The sequence below is a fragment of the Meriones unguiculatus genome, chromosome 5 (genome assembly GCF_030254825.1).
Source record: "Meriones unguiculatus strain TT.TT164.6M chromosome 5, Bangor_MerUng_6.1, whole genome shotgun sequence".
Classification (NCBI taxonomy): Eukaryota; Metazoa; Chordata; class Mammalia; order Rodentia; family Muridae; genus Meriones; species Meriones unguiculatus.
Window position 1 is genome coordinate 27,222,059 of NC_083353.1, and position 19,049 is coordinate 27,241,107.

Here is a 19,049-nt window from a genome sequence, read left to right on the forward strand (position 1 = left end):
CCACCTGGCTTTTTAAAGAATTCTTAATCATATAATTTAAAAAAAAGTTTTAGTAGCACAATAATTCCTTTAGGGCTTTTTAGAAAGTGGAATACTTTGAATTTTTGCAATATGTGTTTCCTGAGAGTACTCCACAAGTATAAAATACTCAAAAGAAATACTTCCTGTCACTCCCCAAAATGTTGGTTGCTAGAAGGGACAGTTACTGCTGTTTACAATGAAAATTCAACTTACCAAATACGTAAACTTTAGCTTGCATTTTCATCAGCCTTTGACTTGGTCACTTCCTCTGTCTAAGGGGGAAGCAAAGCTATAGTGAGTGCTTTCATCTCTAAATCAGTGCTGAACAACTAACTCACCAGGAAAGGTTAATAAGAAAATGAGCTCCTAGGGATTAAACAACATAAGACAAAATGGCTTCATCTCTATTTTTCTTCATGTGACACAAACATGCTCTGTCCTTTGAACTCAACTTTTAAGTTATAGGCTGTGAGTAGCCTTAATTAATTCTACATTTCTCACTTTAAACTTATTTTTTAATAGACTCTATAAGAAAAGTTTCAAATGCAGAAGTATTTCTGGAATTAGAATGACAGTGTTCCCATCCCACAGTGACCGCACCCTTTTCTTCACTGGGAGGAAACTGGCTGGCTAATCCCCTCTGTGTAGGGTGACTATACTTTCTGCTTTGTGTGAATTGGTTGATCAATAATTTTTATAACTATAATTAAATTATAAGGGATTAAAAATTTTAACTTATTTGAGACATAATCTTGCATCCTGTGATAAAATCAATTACATGAAGAGTTCATTAGTTTGTTCTTAAGAAGTGTTGACACAATCAATGAAAAAAAAGCCTATAATTTTGAAAGAAAGCAAGGATGGGTATATTCTAGAGTTTGGAGGAAGGAAAGGGATGGGGTAATGATTAAATTATATTATAATCTCAAAAGAGTGTTAATGCAATTAGACTATTAAGGTAGTACCTTTAATTTCTTATTATGTTCAGAAGATTGTAGTTATCTAAGTCATACATGGAATTGGAAGGAACTTAAAGATTGAGCCAATTTCCATCCTGACTAGAGCTTGAGGAAGTTTAGTGATATAAAGTGTCCAACTCTTGGGCTACGTATGCCCAATTCTCGACACTTAACTTGAACCTGTAACTTCCACCCATTCGCTTTTATTCTACTTTGCACAACTACCTGCTATATGAACTGGATATCAAATGCCCCTTAAAGAGCCATGTATAAAATTACTGGCCTCAGGGGGAACTACTGAAGGGTGCTACAGCCTTTCACAAGGCCATTGAGCATGTGCCCCTTTCTCACCCAAAGTTATGGCATCCCATCTCTTCTGTGTTCCCTAAGTTCTGGAATAAGCAGTTGAACCCCCCAACCCCCACAGACTCCTATTATAAAGCACTGCATCAACAGAAGAACAAAGCAATAATAAGGAGGAGCCTCTAAAACCATGGACCAGACTCAGTCTTTTCTCTTTGTAACTTATTATCTCAAGTATACAGTGATATATTTCTGATCATTATATGAATTGTCTCATTTACTAATCCCATCAAATATTGTCCAACTAATATATTGGACTGAAGTACCCCAATATCTTCCCTAATTTTATAAATTATCTTCTATCCTAGTTAGCTCTGTCAACTAGACATTTTGTAGAATCACCTGAGACTGATTCTCAGATGAAAGTTTGTTCAGTTAAGACTGGTCTGTTTGTTAGGCCACAGAGGAGGACTTTGCAGCCAGTCCTGAAGATATCTGATAAAACAGGGTCAGATGAATGGGGAGGAGGTCCCCCCCATCAGTGGATTTGGAAATGAGAGACCAAAAGATAAAGTAGCAGCTTTAAGACCTAAAGTAGGTGCGGTAAAAAAAAAAAAAAGTTAGTAATGCCCTGAGGGGAGAGCTACCTCCCTGCGTTCTTTCCCCACCCACTAGAGATACAGTTGCTAGGAAACTGGACCCTCCCCATAGGGAGGGACACCAGGTCATGGTCAATGGTCTGGGAACCTTCCTATAGCCAATTGATTAAAAATGTAGCATCTTGACCAATAGATGCTTGCCAGGCAGGAATTGCCCCTGCCTTGGGCATGCTGGGAGGGACCAGAATCTATAAATCACCCAACTAACCTGGGGACAGCCCGCTCAGCTCCCACCGCTTTGGCGGTGGGGCTGTGTAGGCCCAAGCTGCAGCTTGTAATTTACAATAAAAAGACCCTCATGTGTTTTGCAATGGAGTCAATTCCTGTAGATCTTTTGGGGGCTCTCGAACTGGGTATAACAGAAACGGGCAGGGTGGAGATGAGGGAGGGAGGGTGGGATTGGGAGGGAATGAGGGAACGGGATACAGCTGGGATACAGAGTTAATAAAATTTAACTGATAAGAAAATAAAATAAAATTAAAAAAAAAAAAAGACTGGTCTGTTGGTATGTCTGTGGAGGATCCAGTCTTGATTGTTAACTGATGTAAGAGGGCTGAGCCTATTGTGCGCAGCATTGATCCCTGCACAAATGGGCCTTGGCTATTGAAAAACAAAACAAAACAAAAAGCTAGCTCAGCAAGGGTTTTCAAGAGAGCTAACAAGCAGTGTTCTCTTATGGTTTCTGCCAGAGTAATTGACTTTTCTCAGCGCTCAAATGTGACCTGGAAGTGTAAGCCAAATAACCTTCCTCCACTAAGGTACTTTCGGTCAGAATATTTTATTATAGCATCAGAAATCGAACCAGAAAAGAAAAAAACTCCATATTCTAACATCTCTGTAAATCACATGCTCCAGAGGTACTGTAATAATAGCAAGAACCACATGCCACTTGAATTAGGTTAAGGACACACGTTTCATTTATATTTTCAAAATACCAGTTACTTAAAAAGATACATAAACACATTTACAATATGTGTTCCTGTCTTTAAAGCTTCAATTTAAATAACTTTTTAAAATATTTATTTTAACATTTTATTTTATGTGTTCCTTTTTTTTTTCTTTTTTGCCTGCATGCATACTTGTGCACCATGTGTATGCCTGGTGCCCCACAGGCCAGAAGAGGGCATCCTATCCCCTGGAACAGGAGTTACAGATTGCTGTAAGCCAAGGTCCATGCTGGGAACCAAACCGAACAGCCAGTGCTTTGCTTTTAGCAACTCAGCCACTGCTCCGACCTCCAATAGAATGTTTTTGTTTTCTTTTTAAGGCTTGCTAGGGGATAGTTATTGCTTTTGTTCTAAATGGCTTACAATATCAAGCTAAATCACTAACAGGTGAATCCTACTTCCTTGGCAATTGTTAAGCTAATATTGGTCTTGTTTACCTTGGAGGAATCCTTTGTTTTCACTCCCTTCTTGGGTGTTTTGGAACCCGAAGTCTTCTTGCTCTTCTCCTAAAACAATGGAGGAAATGTAATGAAGCTGCTGCCATCATGGAGACATTGAGCACATCTGCCATCAGATGAATCCAAATATTTTTTTTTTCTAGCAGCCTGTACACCCCCAACATAACTGAATAAAAATGGTACTTGGTACTGATTTTTAAAATAGCAGCGAATGTACCCACTTTTTAGGCAGGATATAAGTAAGGCTACAGATAAGAGGGACCTGTGGGTCTCAATGGCGTTTAATATATCCCGTCAAGTATTTGAACCCCAAATATATACCCATAATTTTATTTTAGAAAACTAAAGGTGAAAAAAAAAAAATCAGAGCTTTTTTTTTTTTTTAACTTAGACTGGCTTTTTTTTGACATGGATGAAAACAACAAAAATAAGACCACAAACAGCTGATTTCAGTGTTAGAGAAATGAATGTAACAATGAAAAGGGTTACAGAAAGTTATATAGGTTCCCTGCAAAAGCACAGTACATTTACCAAAAAAGACACAACAGGAAAAAATAAATTGGAAAGAAGAGAGGAGAGGAGAGGAAAAGAATGGGAAAATAAAGGGGAAAAGAGGAAGAAAAGAGGAAAGGAAAGAAGACTGAAGCATTAGTTAGGAGTTTCCAGAAGACAGAAGAGGCAGAGGGAGTCTGTAAATTAAATCACTTGCTATGGAAGGCATGATGTTTCAGTCCAAAGTTGTTTTTAAAAGCAGCTGAAACAACAGTAAACAGACTGTAATATCCATCTTTCCTTCTGTGTGATTTATCAGATGTGCTCTGTAGGTTAAGTGCCTCACAATTATTAAATTACACATTTGCTTTCATTTGTTTTATTAATAAATATTAATCAAACAAAATAATGGGCTTAGTTTTTTATTATGTTCAAATTACATGTTCTGAGAACTTTTTAAATATCAGCACTCTGCAAACATGAGCACAGAAATCAAAGATCCAAGTACTTTACACAATACCCAGCTCCAGTGGGACATAGGCAGCCTGGTGCCAGGTGACCACATGCAGGAGGAGAGTGTACAAAGGCTGCCAGGCTGCCTTGAGACAGGACAACGACCACAACTGGCCCTGCAAAGTCTGTCAGCCAGCTGCACCATGAGAGAGAGGAGGAAACTCCATAGATCACACAGGTAGAAGGGGGTCTAGGGGCTCAAGGACTGTCATGAGAAATGAACACAGGCACTTCCTGTCACTCACAAAGCCATGTGGCAACCAAAAACGATGGCTTTGGAGGTTATAGGCCACATGAAGAACCCTGGTGAAATGCTGTTAAACTATGTAATAAATAAACCATGAGGACAATTTTGTAAAATTATTTACTGACAAAGACAAGAAAATACATTAAATCGTGGTATATGGGCAGTAGAATTATAAATTTTCTTTATTTTAAGGTTCTCTATAAGATTATTCTACTGATTCCACACTAAAAATCCATATAAATGTGTACTTCAAAGAAATCAGTATGAAGACGCATAGGTACCTTTGCTGTATTCTGTGATGTCTTTGCAGTTGAGGGGCAGTTATCCAAATCTTCTGAGAGGGCATCTATGGGGTCCTGGTCCTGATCTGGCTTCTAAGACATTAGTAGAGACACTTGGAGATAGCTATAGAGCAACTTCTCACATACTTAAAAGTAAAACATGTTTAAGAAGAAAAGCTTCCTGGCAATTACTTCCTAAAAACACTATGTAAAGGAGACATAAAGCATGAAAACCTAAGCATCTTTATTTTCTCATTTTTTTAAAGCAGTCTCATGTTGCCCAAGATAACCTCAAACTCATTATGTAACCATGAACTTCTTATTTTCCTGTTTCTCTTATCCACTTGTTGAGGTTATAGGCATGTTCATCTTACACTCTTCACTACAAGTTTTCTCAATGGAAAATCTGCCACTATTTTCAATGAGAGTTAGTAATTACCTGCACATATTGGCATAGGACAAAGATATTTAACAAATTTTAGTTTCTTTAAATTTAAAAGAAGGCTAGATCTATAATAAAAACAATGAAAGCACACATTATAGTATTTACCTTTGATTTCTTTGTCGGTGGCTTCTCTGGTTTGTCCTTAAAAACAAGGCAGTTTTGGTTAACCACAGATCTCTGTATGGGTCTAATTGGTCACAGAAAGTATTTTTAGAATCTATTATTCAAGGACTACACAGAAGTGATGAACTGGGCACTTAACCCAGATCTCCACCAGATCTTTACTTTCATAGCCATTTCAGTAGCTATAGAGTTGCAAGTATGTGGTTCTGGAAGGGATACAGAGACTAGGTAGGAATTTTCTGCCACCAGGTATTAAAATTTATGTCCATAAGATATTTTGGTTGTTTTAGTTTGTTTGTTTGTTTTGTTTGGGTAGTCTTAGAAATAAACCCCGAGTCTCATACATTCCAGGCAAGAGTTCTACTGAGCTACATGCTTAGCCCTCTTTTTTCTTTTTTGCTTTGTTGTTGTGTGGTTGTTGTTGTTTTGCTTTAAAAAACTAAGTTGCCCAGGCTGGCCTTGAACTTCCAATGCTTCTTCCTTAACCTTACAAATAACTCATTATATGCCTACACCAAACCTGTTGCTCATTATATTTTCAAAAGAACTGACGATTATTTTCAGTCCAGAGTTTTAAGAACCACTAACGTATAGGGTTTTTATTCATCTTCAGGCAAAAGCGCTAAATGAAGCACCTTCAATTGCAAGCAAGATGACGTAGAAATATCAACTTGGGGGGGATGGTGGATGATAGCAGGATGCAGAATTGCCAGTAATACTCCTTATTCCAGCATTCACTGAGGCTTTGGACAGAGAGGGGATTCCCACCAAAGACATGAGATCATTTAAATGGAAATTGGACTCCCTTGTTTCCAGGTGATAAGCAGGCCTGGGAAGAATCATTTATCCTCTAACAACTCAAACAGAAAGGGGGAGGCTATCAGATTGTTAAGACAGCCAAAATCTAAATACTCTGTGATGGAGAAACAGATCTGATGACTACAACGAACATTTTCCCTGTCCTCTGGCTCTGCAATGCTGGAGTTAGTGTGGGAGAAGGAAGGCCAGGGTATGGGACTGTTTTGTTTATTTGACCTTACAGCTTTTCCATCACCACCCCTCCTCTATTCTCTTTATACATAAACTGCTTGTTCTGATATCTCATTTCTTCTGTCATTTTTAGAGCCTTTTCTTGAAAAATTAATTCGTAACTATATTATTTCTTGCAATCATTATTTAGAACCAGTATTACTCAACAGTGTTTTTAAAGCAGGGCCAACATGAATATTGAATAAGACCTTCTCCAGCAGATGTAGCAGAGGGGTAGAAAGTCTGCTTGTCACCTCTGGAGGGACATTAAAAATACTCAGTGATGATGTGTCTTTATGCTACTTTAAGAGTGCAGCTTCCATTCACTTCCAGAGAAGTGCTAATTGAAAAGTTTTAGAGCAGCAGTGACCGAATATAGGTGGTTTGACTTAGTTTACCTGCCCATCCTTTTCCAGGAGATGCCTATATTCAGGTGGGATGGTGTCATCTCTTTCTCCCAGTTTCTCCCTATGTTCCATTTTGACTTTTTCCTACAAACATTGAAAAGATGAAAGGATATTAATTTCCTTCTTCACTTACAAAATAAAATTGAAAGTACAGAAACCACAGCTTTTCTAGTTTTCTGAAGCAAAATAAGGAACAGGGTAACACAGTAGAAGCTAAGGAGAGAGCTAACAAAAAATGTGAATCTGTAGTTTTCTATATGTCAGCCCATATCTGTGAATTTTCAACTAAAAGGATCAAATAGCAATCCTCAGAAACCTTACTGGTAGCTTAAAGCCCAAAAAATTAAATATTTTTTTCTGATTAAATTTTGCTTTTTATATTAAAAGTCAAGTCCCCATGCCTTGACAGACAAAGATAATATTTACAGCTCTATTTTAAAGCACTGTAAAGAAGCAGGACAGAAGGGACTGATGGCTGTGCACAGCGCCATCATGGCATCCCTACCTGTCTGGTTCCCTGGTCTCTATCACAGATTCTATGGAGTACAGATTAATCCATGTGCAGCACTACAGTTTAGGTTTTAAAGTATAGGTTAAGTTAATCTTAATATTCCTACTATAATGACATAATGACAATGAAAATGTCTTCTCTTTGTGACATTGTTTCAGATGTTCATAAAGTTACTTCTCCTGTATTATTTTATTATTTTTGTGTGTATGATTTGTATGTGTGCACATGTACACATGCACAAGCATGTACATGCCACAGCATGCATGTAGAGATTGGAGAACAACCTCAAATGTCATTCTTCAGCTTCTACTTTGATACAGGATTTATTGTTTTTCCAATGCATACACTAGGCTAGTTGGCCCACAAGGTTCCTGCAGCTCTCCTGTCTGTACCTGCCATCTCTTTGTAGGGGATGGAATTACAGACACTACTTTACCCTCTGAACCATCTCCCCAACTCCAGTTACTTCTTGATTCTAAAACATGATCAAGTCAGGTGAAATGGCTTGTTAAATATTGTCTTAAACATAAATGTTTATATACACTGTATATAGTGCATAGTTAGTTCATTGTGCCCTTCTAGATATACCACTGCAGAATCAAAGCTCTCACACACAGTTTGAATTTAGATTCAGTTATGCTTGCAAAAGAGGTACAGGGGAAACCTGTGCTAAGTATGTGATCTTTGCCACTATGAATGCAAAGTATGTTAACTCAACAAGTATATGTCTATTGAGTGGTATGTCCTAATTCCCAAATAAGACCAAGAAAAAGATATTGGAAGACAAAATACTTAAACAAAATGTAGCTGTGCTTTCATTTCTGACAAACATAATCATCAATGAGAAAAAGAAATGCAATCTATACATTAAAACAGGAAAATTAGATGGAGTGGCCTAGCTGTCTACCACCTCCAGACAATACCAAAGTGTCTGGTTTTGTTTTTCCTTTGGATAGTAGGGGGCAATCTTTTACCTTCACTTTATCATCCATTGGCTTATTCTCATCTGGGTCAGGCTCTCTTTGCCCAAGACTGTCAGAAAGTTTATCCAAGGCTTCATCAATGTCTTTGTCACTCTGCTAAAAGGTAAATAATTCTGAATTAGTTACAAGTTGGCCAAATTGCTCAGGGATGTCACCCAGTAACCCTATCTCTTCAGTATGGACATCTAGGAGGAAGTCACTGACCATCTAGAGGTAGTGGAAGAGACAAAGGGCAGTGAAAACATCTGCCTCTCCTACCCAAAATACTACCAGGTTAAGGAAGTCTTAGAAGTATTGGAAGCTGCACCTAAGTAAGTGAACTCCATCTTACCTAGAGGCTCCAAAAACAAAGACAGCATTTTCCTTCCATTGAAAAGTCAAACTTAATTTTAATCCACTGATGAAGGCCAGCAAGCAAGAGTTTTCAGAAGAGCATGAATGAGGGTGGGGGCACATGCCAAAGTACAGACATAAAATTCAGCACCCTTAACCTGCCACTTCTTGGAACACACAAATATGATTGGTGTCATTGAAGAGGTTGTCTCTAACAAATTATGAGGATTCCCAAAAAGACTTCAGAGAACTTCTGAACTAGCGGGGAATCTCTTTCTTTACCTCCAGGAAGCCTATGAAGGCTAAACCGAGGAAATTAATAGAAGGTGTTCTAGGGCAAGAAACTGACCACTGAACTATGGTGACAGTTCAATCTAAACAGAACAACACTCCAGGGAAGGTAAGTAACCTCCCAAACCTAAGTTTTCTCAGCTGGGAAAAGTGACTGATAATACACACAAGTCACAATGCTGTGAGGACTAGATGTTGGCAGTCAGTAATAATAAGTAAATAATGGATTATTATTGATCTTGTCATTGCAGCGAAGTTCTACCAAATTGTTTCAAACTATTCTTAACATAATAGGCTCAACATGTTGGCTATCTATTCCTATGAATTTAGTTTATATCTGTACAGATTCCACTAAAATATGTTTAACATCTATATTATACAGCCTGCTGGGCTGTGTCCTGCAGTATTCTGTAGTTGTTCTGAAAAGGTGCTATTGTACTTTCTCCGGTTTTACTTGCTGTCCATAGGAATCCTCTTGGCAATACAACAGTATGTTTCAGGAGAAGTGAGTACATGGAAGCTAAGCTGGGTGCTAAAACACACTGCTAACAGGTGATGGACACAGGTACTGGGACTGAAAGCACAATGAACCTTTCTCTGCATTATCAGTCACATTTATGTTTTTCTAGGCCATAAAGGCTTCCCTTCAAGAGTGATTCAATCATAAAGCTTTTAAAAACTATTTTCAGGATACTGCACATATGCAATTTTCATGACAGGCTATTAGAACTGGCAAAGAAAGTTTGCATGAATTGTGATAGTTTATTTGACTCTGATGCTCACATATAATTCATTAAAACAGAGGTTTTCACTTAGTTTTATTGATATCCTACACACACACACACACACACACACACACACACACACACACACACACTAATGGGAAAAGTAAAGGAAAAGGAATCATTGTAAATATACTAAAAGTCAGGCTGTGACTCATATTCAGGGAACTCTGGCCTGAGCTGAAAAACCGAAGTGATGATAGTGGCCTGGTTTACTGATGATTCTGATTCTTTCTGCTGCATCTTTTTCTCCTGAAGATAAATACACACACACACACACACACACACACACACACACACACACATGAGAGAGAGAGAGAGAGGGAGAGAGAGAGAAGAGAGGGGAAGGAAAAAGAGAGGGAAAGACAGACAGAGACAGAGAGACAGACACAGAGAGAGCATTTTGCTTGTTTTAAGCAATCAATTTCTCCTAGAGCCCAGGAACACAGCTACCTGTGGCTAGTCTGGGCTTTGTCATCTCTGTCTCTGGGCATTTTCAGATGATCTTGAACTGACCCAACAGGATAAAAATTCACCAGAATCCAAGACCACTGCATTAAGGAAGCTTTGATATCACATCAAAGGAAAGGAAGGAAAGCTGACTTCAGGAGGGAACTTCACTTAGCAAATGAGGCAGAGAGGATGAGACTGGGGTTAAGGACAGTCCCTTTGATTTTTGATGTTCAATGGATAATGTATTGTTTGGCAATACAAACAAAGAAGTCAGGAAAGCTTTGGGCCCCCACCCTTGCTTCACAACACATAAATAATTAAAGCTATACTGATGCTGTAGATTTTCTATTGCTGATAAGAAAATGACAGACTCTCATTGTTGAAATGATAGAAAAACAAATGATTTCCATGAGACACTTGTCATTTTTTTCTTGGAACAGCTCAAATACTGAACAATTTCCTATAATAAGTAGGATTAAATGATGGGTAGTAAATTACAGCATGGATCAGGAAAGAAAAAGGAAATCAGTTTTGAGAAAAATCAAAGGGCATTTTTTAATCTAGCAATTAAGATATATATATATACACACGCATATCACTGCTCACAATTCTGATACAGTAACAGCAACATTAAGTTTCTAGGCTGAAGTGAAATATTTTCATGTTTTTATTTGTTTGTTTTTTGTCACCTCAGAGACATGGCTTGTCTCCTGGAATCACCAATCTAAGTCTTTCTGTAATACAAGGTGTCAGATCTTTCTAATAATTTTTCCTGTTTTCATTTGTGCTAGACATGTGCCTTATTTTCTTTCTTGTCGCTCTTGTAACAATATTTCCCAAGGAAGGTATGTTGCTCACCTCAGTGTCAGGTGGTAGGGCTGCTGCATAGGTGCTAGGAGCAGGCGTCTGGGAAACCACTTCAGAAATGGCAGCAGAGAGTTTGGCATCTTCAAATTCCTTTTATTAAAAAAAAAAGAGTATCATTAACATGTTGGATGTAAGGTTATAACCACAATACATAAAAGTGGAAAATCTGTATGAATTCATGTAGTAAAGAACAATGATAAAATACATTTATCTATTATACAATGTTTAAATCAGGTTAAATATACCTCTGCAAATACTTAGCATTTCCTTATGGTAAAAAATTTCAAAACACTTTCTTCTACTATTTAGAAACAGACACTTCATTATTTTTTTTAAATGAATGGGTCTTTAAAATCCACAGCATTGACCCTGTCTAAATGGAATGCATCCTCCTGAAAACAATGGACAGTAGCCTGTTTCATACTGTCGTAATTAAACTTTTATGACATATACTCAGTGTGGACTACACAGTGACAGACTACACTGCTCTCACTGACACACAGTGCTATATCCTTTAGGCCATCAGCAGTGGTTTATCCTGAAAAGATGGACAACAAATTATTTCAGAAACTTTCTGAGATAATGGTTTCTTCTCTGGATCCCTTCAACATGCTGCCTTCCTTATCTACACCTTTTCTCTCCTGTGGACTGTGCTGTAAGTTTACTCTCAGAACTAGTGCCATGGTTTTTACTTATCATACTGTAGCAAAGGCCCAAATGTTTAGTGGATTAATAATACAAAAAACACTTTAAAATATGTATGCTGCCATATTTTTATATATTTACTTCTCAAAGACATTTTAGAATAATTTCATTGAGTTATAGCACATATCATTGGGACACTTTACTAACAAAGTAAATTATAAACTATACATTCTTTTAGAAAAGTTAAGCCATCGTTGATGTATAGATTCCTATTTCTATGCTTTTATTTTTTATTCTATTTTATTTTATGTTTTTTATGTAAGTTTAGAACTTCCTATTATCTACTGATTTGTTTTTAATAAGAAACCAGCACACATGACTTTTCTTTATAAAATTTAAGAGAAATCAAAATTTCATAATTTTAGAAGATGTCCCTGGTTTTATATTAAATATATGTTACTGAAACTAAACAGATACAATTAATGGACTGCCACTCTCTCAAGGTTTTTATTTAAGGCATGAATGCATGTTAAAGTTCAAATATACAGCTTTGTTTTCAAGATTTATTTTACGTGTATGCGTGTTTTACCTGCATATGTACAGCACGTATGTGCCTGTTGCCTGTGTAGATAAGAAATAGGCATCAGACCACCTGGGCCAAGAGTTGTGGTTGTGAGCAGCTATGTAGGCGTTGAGAATCAAATCTGGGTCCTCTGCAAGAATGACAGAGTCAACCTCTCCAGTCCTGGTTTGATCATGGAGACATGGTCTCACTATATAGACCAGGCTGGCCTTGAACTCAGAGATCCACTTGCCTCTGGCTGGGATTACAGTCATGTACCACTATGCCTGGCCTTTAAATATATCTTTTATATGGACATAATTATTTGATTGTTTCTACTGGATATATTACTGTGTTGTATTGACAATTTTCTTGTCAATTCATATTTATGATTTTGGTAAAAAATAACTTCATACTTGTTATAGTGCCTATCAATACTTTTATACCTATCAAATAAAGTCACCTTTCCTGGCATTATCATACTTGATGAGATTTGTAAGAAGCCTTTTGTAGACTATCATACTTTTCATGACATATTTATATCACATAGGGGCTACCTAGGTACTAACATTGAGAAGAATTAACTTCTGATAGGAGGAACTTGAGAGCAGTTCTTTAGTTTTTAGTTTCAGTTTACTGTTTTCTTTAGGCTTGCTTTTGTTTAGGATTTATTAATTATACTGATTTTGTTTGTGTCTAGAATTTCTTTAGAACTATTGTGCACAATGTTTCTCCCACAATCAGTTTAACTCATATACTGTCTGTAACACCTTTCTCATTTTTACATTAGAATTCACCATAATCTTTGTCCTCTCTTATACCCCCCAGCACATTTTAAGATTTAAGACATTTGTAAGAATCAAGTAATGATTGGCGTTAAAGTACAAAAACAGAATTGCTCTCTGACACTCATGTACACTTGGGAGTATTTTACAAAGCACTATGTTTTTCAAAGAAAAAGCTTCTGGCCAGTGAGCCCTCAGGATGCTGTTCTGTCCTGATATATTCATTGCTAAGTTCCATGCAGGCTCAAATTATTTTAAAATTCTGCTTTCTTCATAATTTCTGTTCTATTTTTACTGTGACCAACAAAATGGTCTATACAGTAGTCACTCCATGCTATTTAAACTTTATGAACTGATACATGAGATTTTGCCACTAGAGTTTGTAACAGTGGTCCTAATTGATTTTCTAGTCTGTTATTTGATATATAACATACTTACTTATTTCTATTTCACTAATTAAATTTTCATACAGACAAGTTTTCCTTTGACTGTTAATTTTCTTTTTCTTAAAGATTTTATTTATTGATTGTTAATTTCCTAAAAAAATACCTTTTGATGTAAATTGCTTTATCTCAAATTTGCTTAGACATGCCTTTGATAGGGGATGGATACATATAACTCAGTATTAAAGTCCCAAGATGAAGTTTTGGAATACCACTCAGTTATTAGAAACAAAGAAATCATGAAATTTGCAGGCAAATGGATGGAACTAGAAAAGCTAATCCTAACTGAGGTAAACCATACCCAGAAAGATGCACATGGTATGTACACACTACTTATAAGCAGATATTAGACCCACAGTACAGGATAACCATACTACAATCTACAGACCCAAAGAAGCTAAGTAACAAGGAAGGTGTTGGAATGTCATTCAGAAGGAGAAATAGAATAGACAGCAGAAGTGGATTAAGAGAGAGAACTGGGCAGGAGACAGAATGGGGAGAGAAACAAGGTGGAGATCAGATGTGGGGAGAATGAGGGTGGGAGGTGAGAGGGCTGGGAAAAAGAAGGGAAGGGAAACTGACGGGGACGTCTCTTTGTCAAGATGGAGGGATGAGACAGGGTGGGTTCCGGAATGTGACTCTAGCTGAGACTCCTAACAAAGGAAGACTGAAGTGATCACCTCCTAGCCAGGCAGGACTAGTGGAAGGAGGGGAACAGCAACCCACCCACAAAACCTTTGATCCAAAAATTACCCTGCCTACAAGAAGTGCAGGGATAAGGAGGGAAGAGAGATTGAGGAAAAGTCGAAACAATGATTGGTCCAACCTGAGATCCAGCCCCTGACACTATTAATGATGATCTGCTTTGCTTGCAGACAGGAGCCTAACTTGACTGTTGTCTGGGAGGCTCCAGCCAGCAAAGGATCAGACATGGGACTTGCAGCCAAGCATGAGGTAAAGCTCCAGGGGTCCTGTGGAAGTGTTGAGGGAAAGATGGAAGGACCTGGAGGGGACAGGAATCTCACAAGAACAACAGAGCCAACTAACCCAGTACCATGTGGGCTTTCTGAAACATCAACTAAGGAGCATGCATGATCTAGACTTAGGCCCCCTTGCATACATGTAATCAATGGGTGGCTTGGTCTTCATATGGGGTGCCTGGCAAGTGCAGGGGGTGGGGCTGTTTCTAACATGGACTTTAATTGCCTGCTTTTGGATCACCTCCCCTTGGCAGGGCTGCCTTGCTTGGCCTCAGGAAATGAAGATATGCTCAGTCCTGATGTAACTTGATGTTCTGGGGAAGATTGATGGGGGGGTGGCTAGGGGCATGCTCCCCTTTTCTGCTGGCAAAGGAGGAAGAAAAAAAGGAAGAAGAAGAAGAGGGCATTGGGAGGAGAGGAAGGAGGGGGGCACCCTTGGAATATAAAGGAAATAAACTGAGACTTAAAATAATAATAATAAAAAGATCAAGTTTTATCAAGATATAATTTTAAGCATGTTAATAATAATGAGCCACTACTAAGCCTTGTTTCTTCGCACTCTGCAAGATAAGGCAGTGCCTCCATAACCCTGGGATAGGACCTGCCTGTTTCCTGTTCTGTATCTTACAGCTTTCACAGTCAGGTCTGGGGTGCCATTTTGTGAAATATAAGAAGAAAAATGATGGGATGGAGTGTTGCATGATTCCATGTTTTTAAATAGTGCAACAAGCAGCAGGCCCTGATCAGTAGCCCCTTCCTCTAGGAGTTACTGTTCTAAGAATAGCAGAAAGTTGAAGAGCCCTTTTTTCTCACTATCCCAACCAATACAATATTCTATGCTACTATGCATATAGGCACATACTCCTCTGTTTTCAAGCTGACTGCCAAAAATACACAAATTGACTGAAAAACTAGATTCCCTATAAATAGATAGCCTGGACAATTTGGCTATATTAACAGATTTACATGTTTGCGTAAGCCATGTAAATCCTAGAGAAGAGAATGTGCTTGCTATTTTTTAACACTGTCCAAATCACCTGGTAATAGAATTTTTTTGAGTGACTATTATTCTACAGGAAGCGAAAATTTCTTAGGCAATCTGGAAAGAGATAAATGGTAAAACATAACTTATGAGGTTGTGTGAGAAGTGATTTGGGGATAAATTTGATTTTAAATTCTGTTTTCATAAGGAAACTTAATGTAACACCCAGTTGTTGGTACAATTAGTCAGTTGAAAGTATCCAATGCTCTAGAATAATATTTCAGGTATGAGAAATTTTTAATTGTGGGTTGAACACCATTAATATTTGTTACCATTTGTTACCCTTCCCTAACTTATCTCCCAAGGAGAACACCAGGCAGTGGTGGTGAATGCCTTTAGTTCCAGTACTCAGAAGGCAGAGGCAGGTAAATCTCTGAGTTCTGTAGTTCAGCCTGGTCCAAAGAGTAAGTTCCAAAAAAACCAGGTGTATAGAGAAACCCTACCTCTAAAAACAAAAAAAAAAGAAAGAAGAAAGAAAGAAAGAAAGAAAGAAAGAAAGAAAGAAAGAAAGAAAGAAAGAAAGAAAGAAAGAAAAAAAGAAAGGAAGGAAGGAAGGAAGGAAGGAAAGAAAGAAAGAGAGAAAGAAAGAAAGAAAGAAAGAAGGAAAGAAAGAGAAAGAAAAACAGTGAATCAGGTACTTCCTACTTACAAGAGATGGTATGTTTACAGGACTGGAGAAGTCCTGAGACAATGCATCAAGCAGGAAGTCATCACTCAAGGGCTGCAAGAAGCAAAAAATATATTAACAAAAATAACATTGGCATGACTTCTCTTCAATATTCACCATATCATATTCTGATGAGTTCCCTAACAGTGAAAATTACCCCTTCCCAGATTACCAATCAGAGTCCATAGAAGACAGACAGGTTCAGAGAAAGGAGGTTGCTTACTGGAAGTTGTTCCCTGGGCTGTTTTGGTAGGAGTGGTTTTCCATCCTTACCCTATTCAGAGTGAAAACATGATATCAATTATTCTTCATATTATCCCAAATACGAAACCTATGCACGTTACAAGGAATCAACAGACTAGAAAGAAATTGGCAAGAGAACATATCAATGATTAAAGTAGCATGTTTCAGGGATATGTCAACAAACCTCTCATTTATAAGAAAACAATGCGACCATAAGAAAAATCTGCTCAAGTCCCAACCCTGAGGGAGCTTGTCTTCTGGGTGGGGTACTCTCAGATTTGGGACTGAAATTATGTTATACTTCAAATGATTTTTAAGTGCTACTTTTGAGTAATAGAACAAAATGATCTGAGCCTCTTTAGTAAAAGGTGATCTATAATTTAATGATAAATTCCATTTATACCTATAAAAAATGAGTACAAAGGTACATAGGAGGATTTCTCCTGGGAAAGTGTTTTGCTTTATTTTCTGTATTTCAAATGTGGTGGAGTAATGGTTTAGAGCTATCCCATGTTTTCTTATAGCTAACACAATTCTCTTCTTGCACTCTGAATTCAATTGCAGCATTGGTCCTTTAAAAAAAAAAAGAGAAATATACAAACTCTAAACTATGTATTAGCTGAAAAGGCAGTAAAGATCCCAGGTAAGGCATGGAACCATAGGAGATCCTATGCTCTGAATTAATATTGAAGTCTACCTTTTAACTCATCATCCAGTGGCAGGGAGGGGAACTTTAAAGTCTCACCATAGAAGGCAGATGCTCACTATAGAGACCTGATAGGAGCATGGATGAAGAATGACAAGAGGTATTAGTGCTAATACAATTTATAGACTCAACATAAAGAAATGGGATCTTTATATTCCACGTCTGTTCTCAGCACCTTTTTATGTATATAAAATTCAGTTAGAAAACAAAATAAGAAAATACTCAGCCTGTTTACCTTAACCTCTTCTAGTCTATAATCAGGAGGAATTGTTTCTTCTTTTTCACCAAGTTTCTCATGGTCTTCTTCTTTAGCTTTCTCCTAAATAAAAGTATCATTCTTAGTGTCTCCTTCTCTATAATGCATTCCTCAGAGACTAAATTTGAGGTAACCTATTCTTATCTTCAGACATGCATATGTTTATTGTTAAGCATGCATCAAGAGATTAAACTTTAACACTGTTTTCAGTTTAGTCGCCTCAGATACCAGCATACAGCCTGCTGGGCTAAGGGCAGGTTGGGATGAGTATTAGTCTCATGTTACTTCTCTTGTGACTCCTCAGGAAGGGATGAATAAATGTGGACAAAAGGCGATTGGTTCATGGAACTTAGACACAGGCATACAACCTGTCCACTATGGTAGATCAACACTGGAACTTCCTATGGTTTAGCTTATTAAACAGGATATGTGCAGTATCAAAGGAAGGCAGCTGATTATGTTTTACGGATCTATTTTTTAAAACAACGCACTAACTCAATGGAGGGCAGAAGTGGATGGTCAAAATTCATTTTGTAGAAGTATTTGAGCTGCGATTACCTTGACTTTATCCACTAGAGGTTTTTCATCTTCTGGATCTGCTTCCCGTTTCCCCAGGCTTCCAGCCAAGGCTTCTACAGCATCATCTGGCATCATGCCCTTCTGAAAGAACATACATGGATAAGTCTAAGTGGTTACTCACCCTTTCCAATTCAGAAAGGCACACACTTATTCCAGGTCTACATTATCTTTAATAACTTGTGTTATCCCTAGACCCCTGCACAGAGGTAGCTCATGGCAGCTCAGTCTCCAAATGGACTCCCCAGTAAGGGGAGCAAAAGCTGTCTCTGACATGAACTCAGTGGCTGGCTCTTTGATCACCTATCACTGAGGGGGAAGCAGCCTTACCAACCCACAGAGGAAGACTATGAAGACAGTCCTGATGAGACCTGATAGGCTAAGGTCAGATGGAAGGGGAGGAAGTCCTCTACTATCAGGTGGACTGGGGAAGGGGCATTGGAGGAGATGAGGGAGGGGGGGCGTGATTGGGAGGGGACAAGTTTCTTATATTAAATACTGTGTATGTAATTTATATACTAACACTGAAAACCTTACAAGATCTAGCTGGAATTTTGATTCATTAGAAAGGCATATAAAGAACATAACAGAAGCTGACAGAAGGGAAAGAAGGAAGGACCTCTGCGAAGGAGTCTGGCCAGCCCAGGGAGAAGGCATATGTTTGTTCTCTGGAGCTTCAGCTAGTCATAGTGGCTAATAGTTGGTTCAGGATCCTCCTGCTTGTGACTTGACTGTCTTCATTACATACTGAGAACCACCCACCTGAGTCTTGCTATTCCAAATGAAATGTACTCATTCATCATAAGCCAGATTTGGCTACCCTGACATTCAAACAAATGAACAGGAAGCACAAGTGAGGGATGTAAGAGGAAATGAAGAAACTATGTATGGGCCAAAAGACAGGACTCAGTTCTGGCTTTCGAAACCATGTATGGGTCATAACTGTTCCTTATTGGCTTTTAAAAATTAGTTGAACGTTTCCTGGCCAGAACATTTTTCATAAACAAAGAACAACACGTCACACTTAGCCTGCATAAGCA

At 38.0% G+C, this 19,049-nt stretch overlaps 1 protein-coding gene across 9 annotated transcripts in view; it reads right to left on the bottom strand.

Annotated features, from left to right (window-relative positions):
- Cast (calpastatin) overlaps nt 1–19,049 on the bottom strand; it is a 99,465-nt gene that overhangs the window by 3,912 nt on the left and 76,504 nt on the right. For 7 of the 9 annotated variants that reach the window (XM_060383570.1, XM_060383565.1, XM_060383571.1 and 4 more), the window contains 11 exons: nt 17,992–18,093; nt 17,413–17,496; nt 16,452–16,502; nt 16,211–16,282; nt 11,096–11,194; nt 8,370–8,474; nt 6,876–6,968; nt 5,431–5,466; nt 4,881–4,973; nt 3,327–3,395; nt 235–293 (listed from right to left, as the gene is read on the bottom strand). In XM_060383570.1, the coding sequence (XP_060239553.1) occupies nt 249–293; nt 3,327–3,395; nt 4,881–4,973; nt 5,431–5,466; nt 6,876–6,968; nt 8,370–8,474; nt 11,096–11,194; nt 16,211–16,282; nt 16,452–16,502; nt 17,413–17,496; nt 17,992–18,093 (849 nt within the window). In that variant the 3' untranslated portion in view covers nt 235–248. The remainder of the gene's footprint in view (nt 1–234; nt 294–3,326; nt 3,396–4,880; nt 4,974–5,430; nt 5,467–6,875; nt 6,969–8,369; nt 8,475–11,095; nt 11,195–16,210; nt 16,283–16,451; nt 16,503–17,412; nt 17,497–17,991; nt 18,094–19,049) is intronic. The other 2 variants (XM_060383568.1, XM_060383567.1) reach the window with 2 other exon arrangements.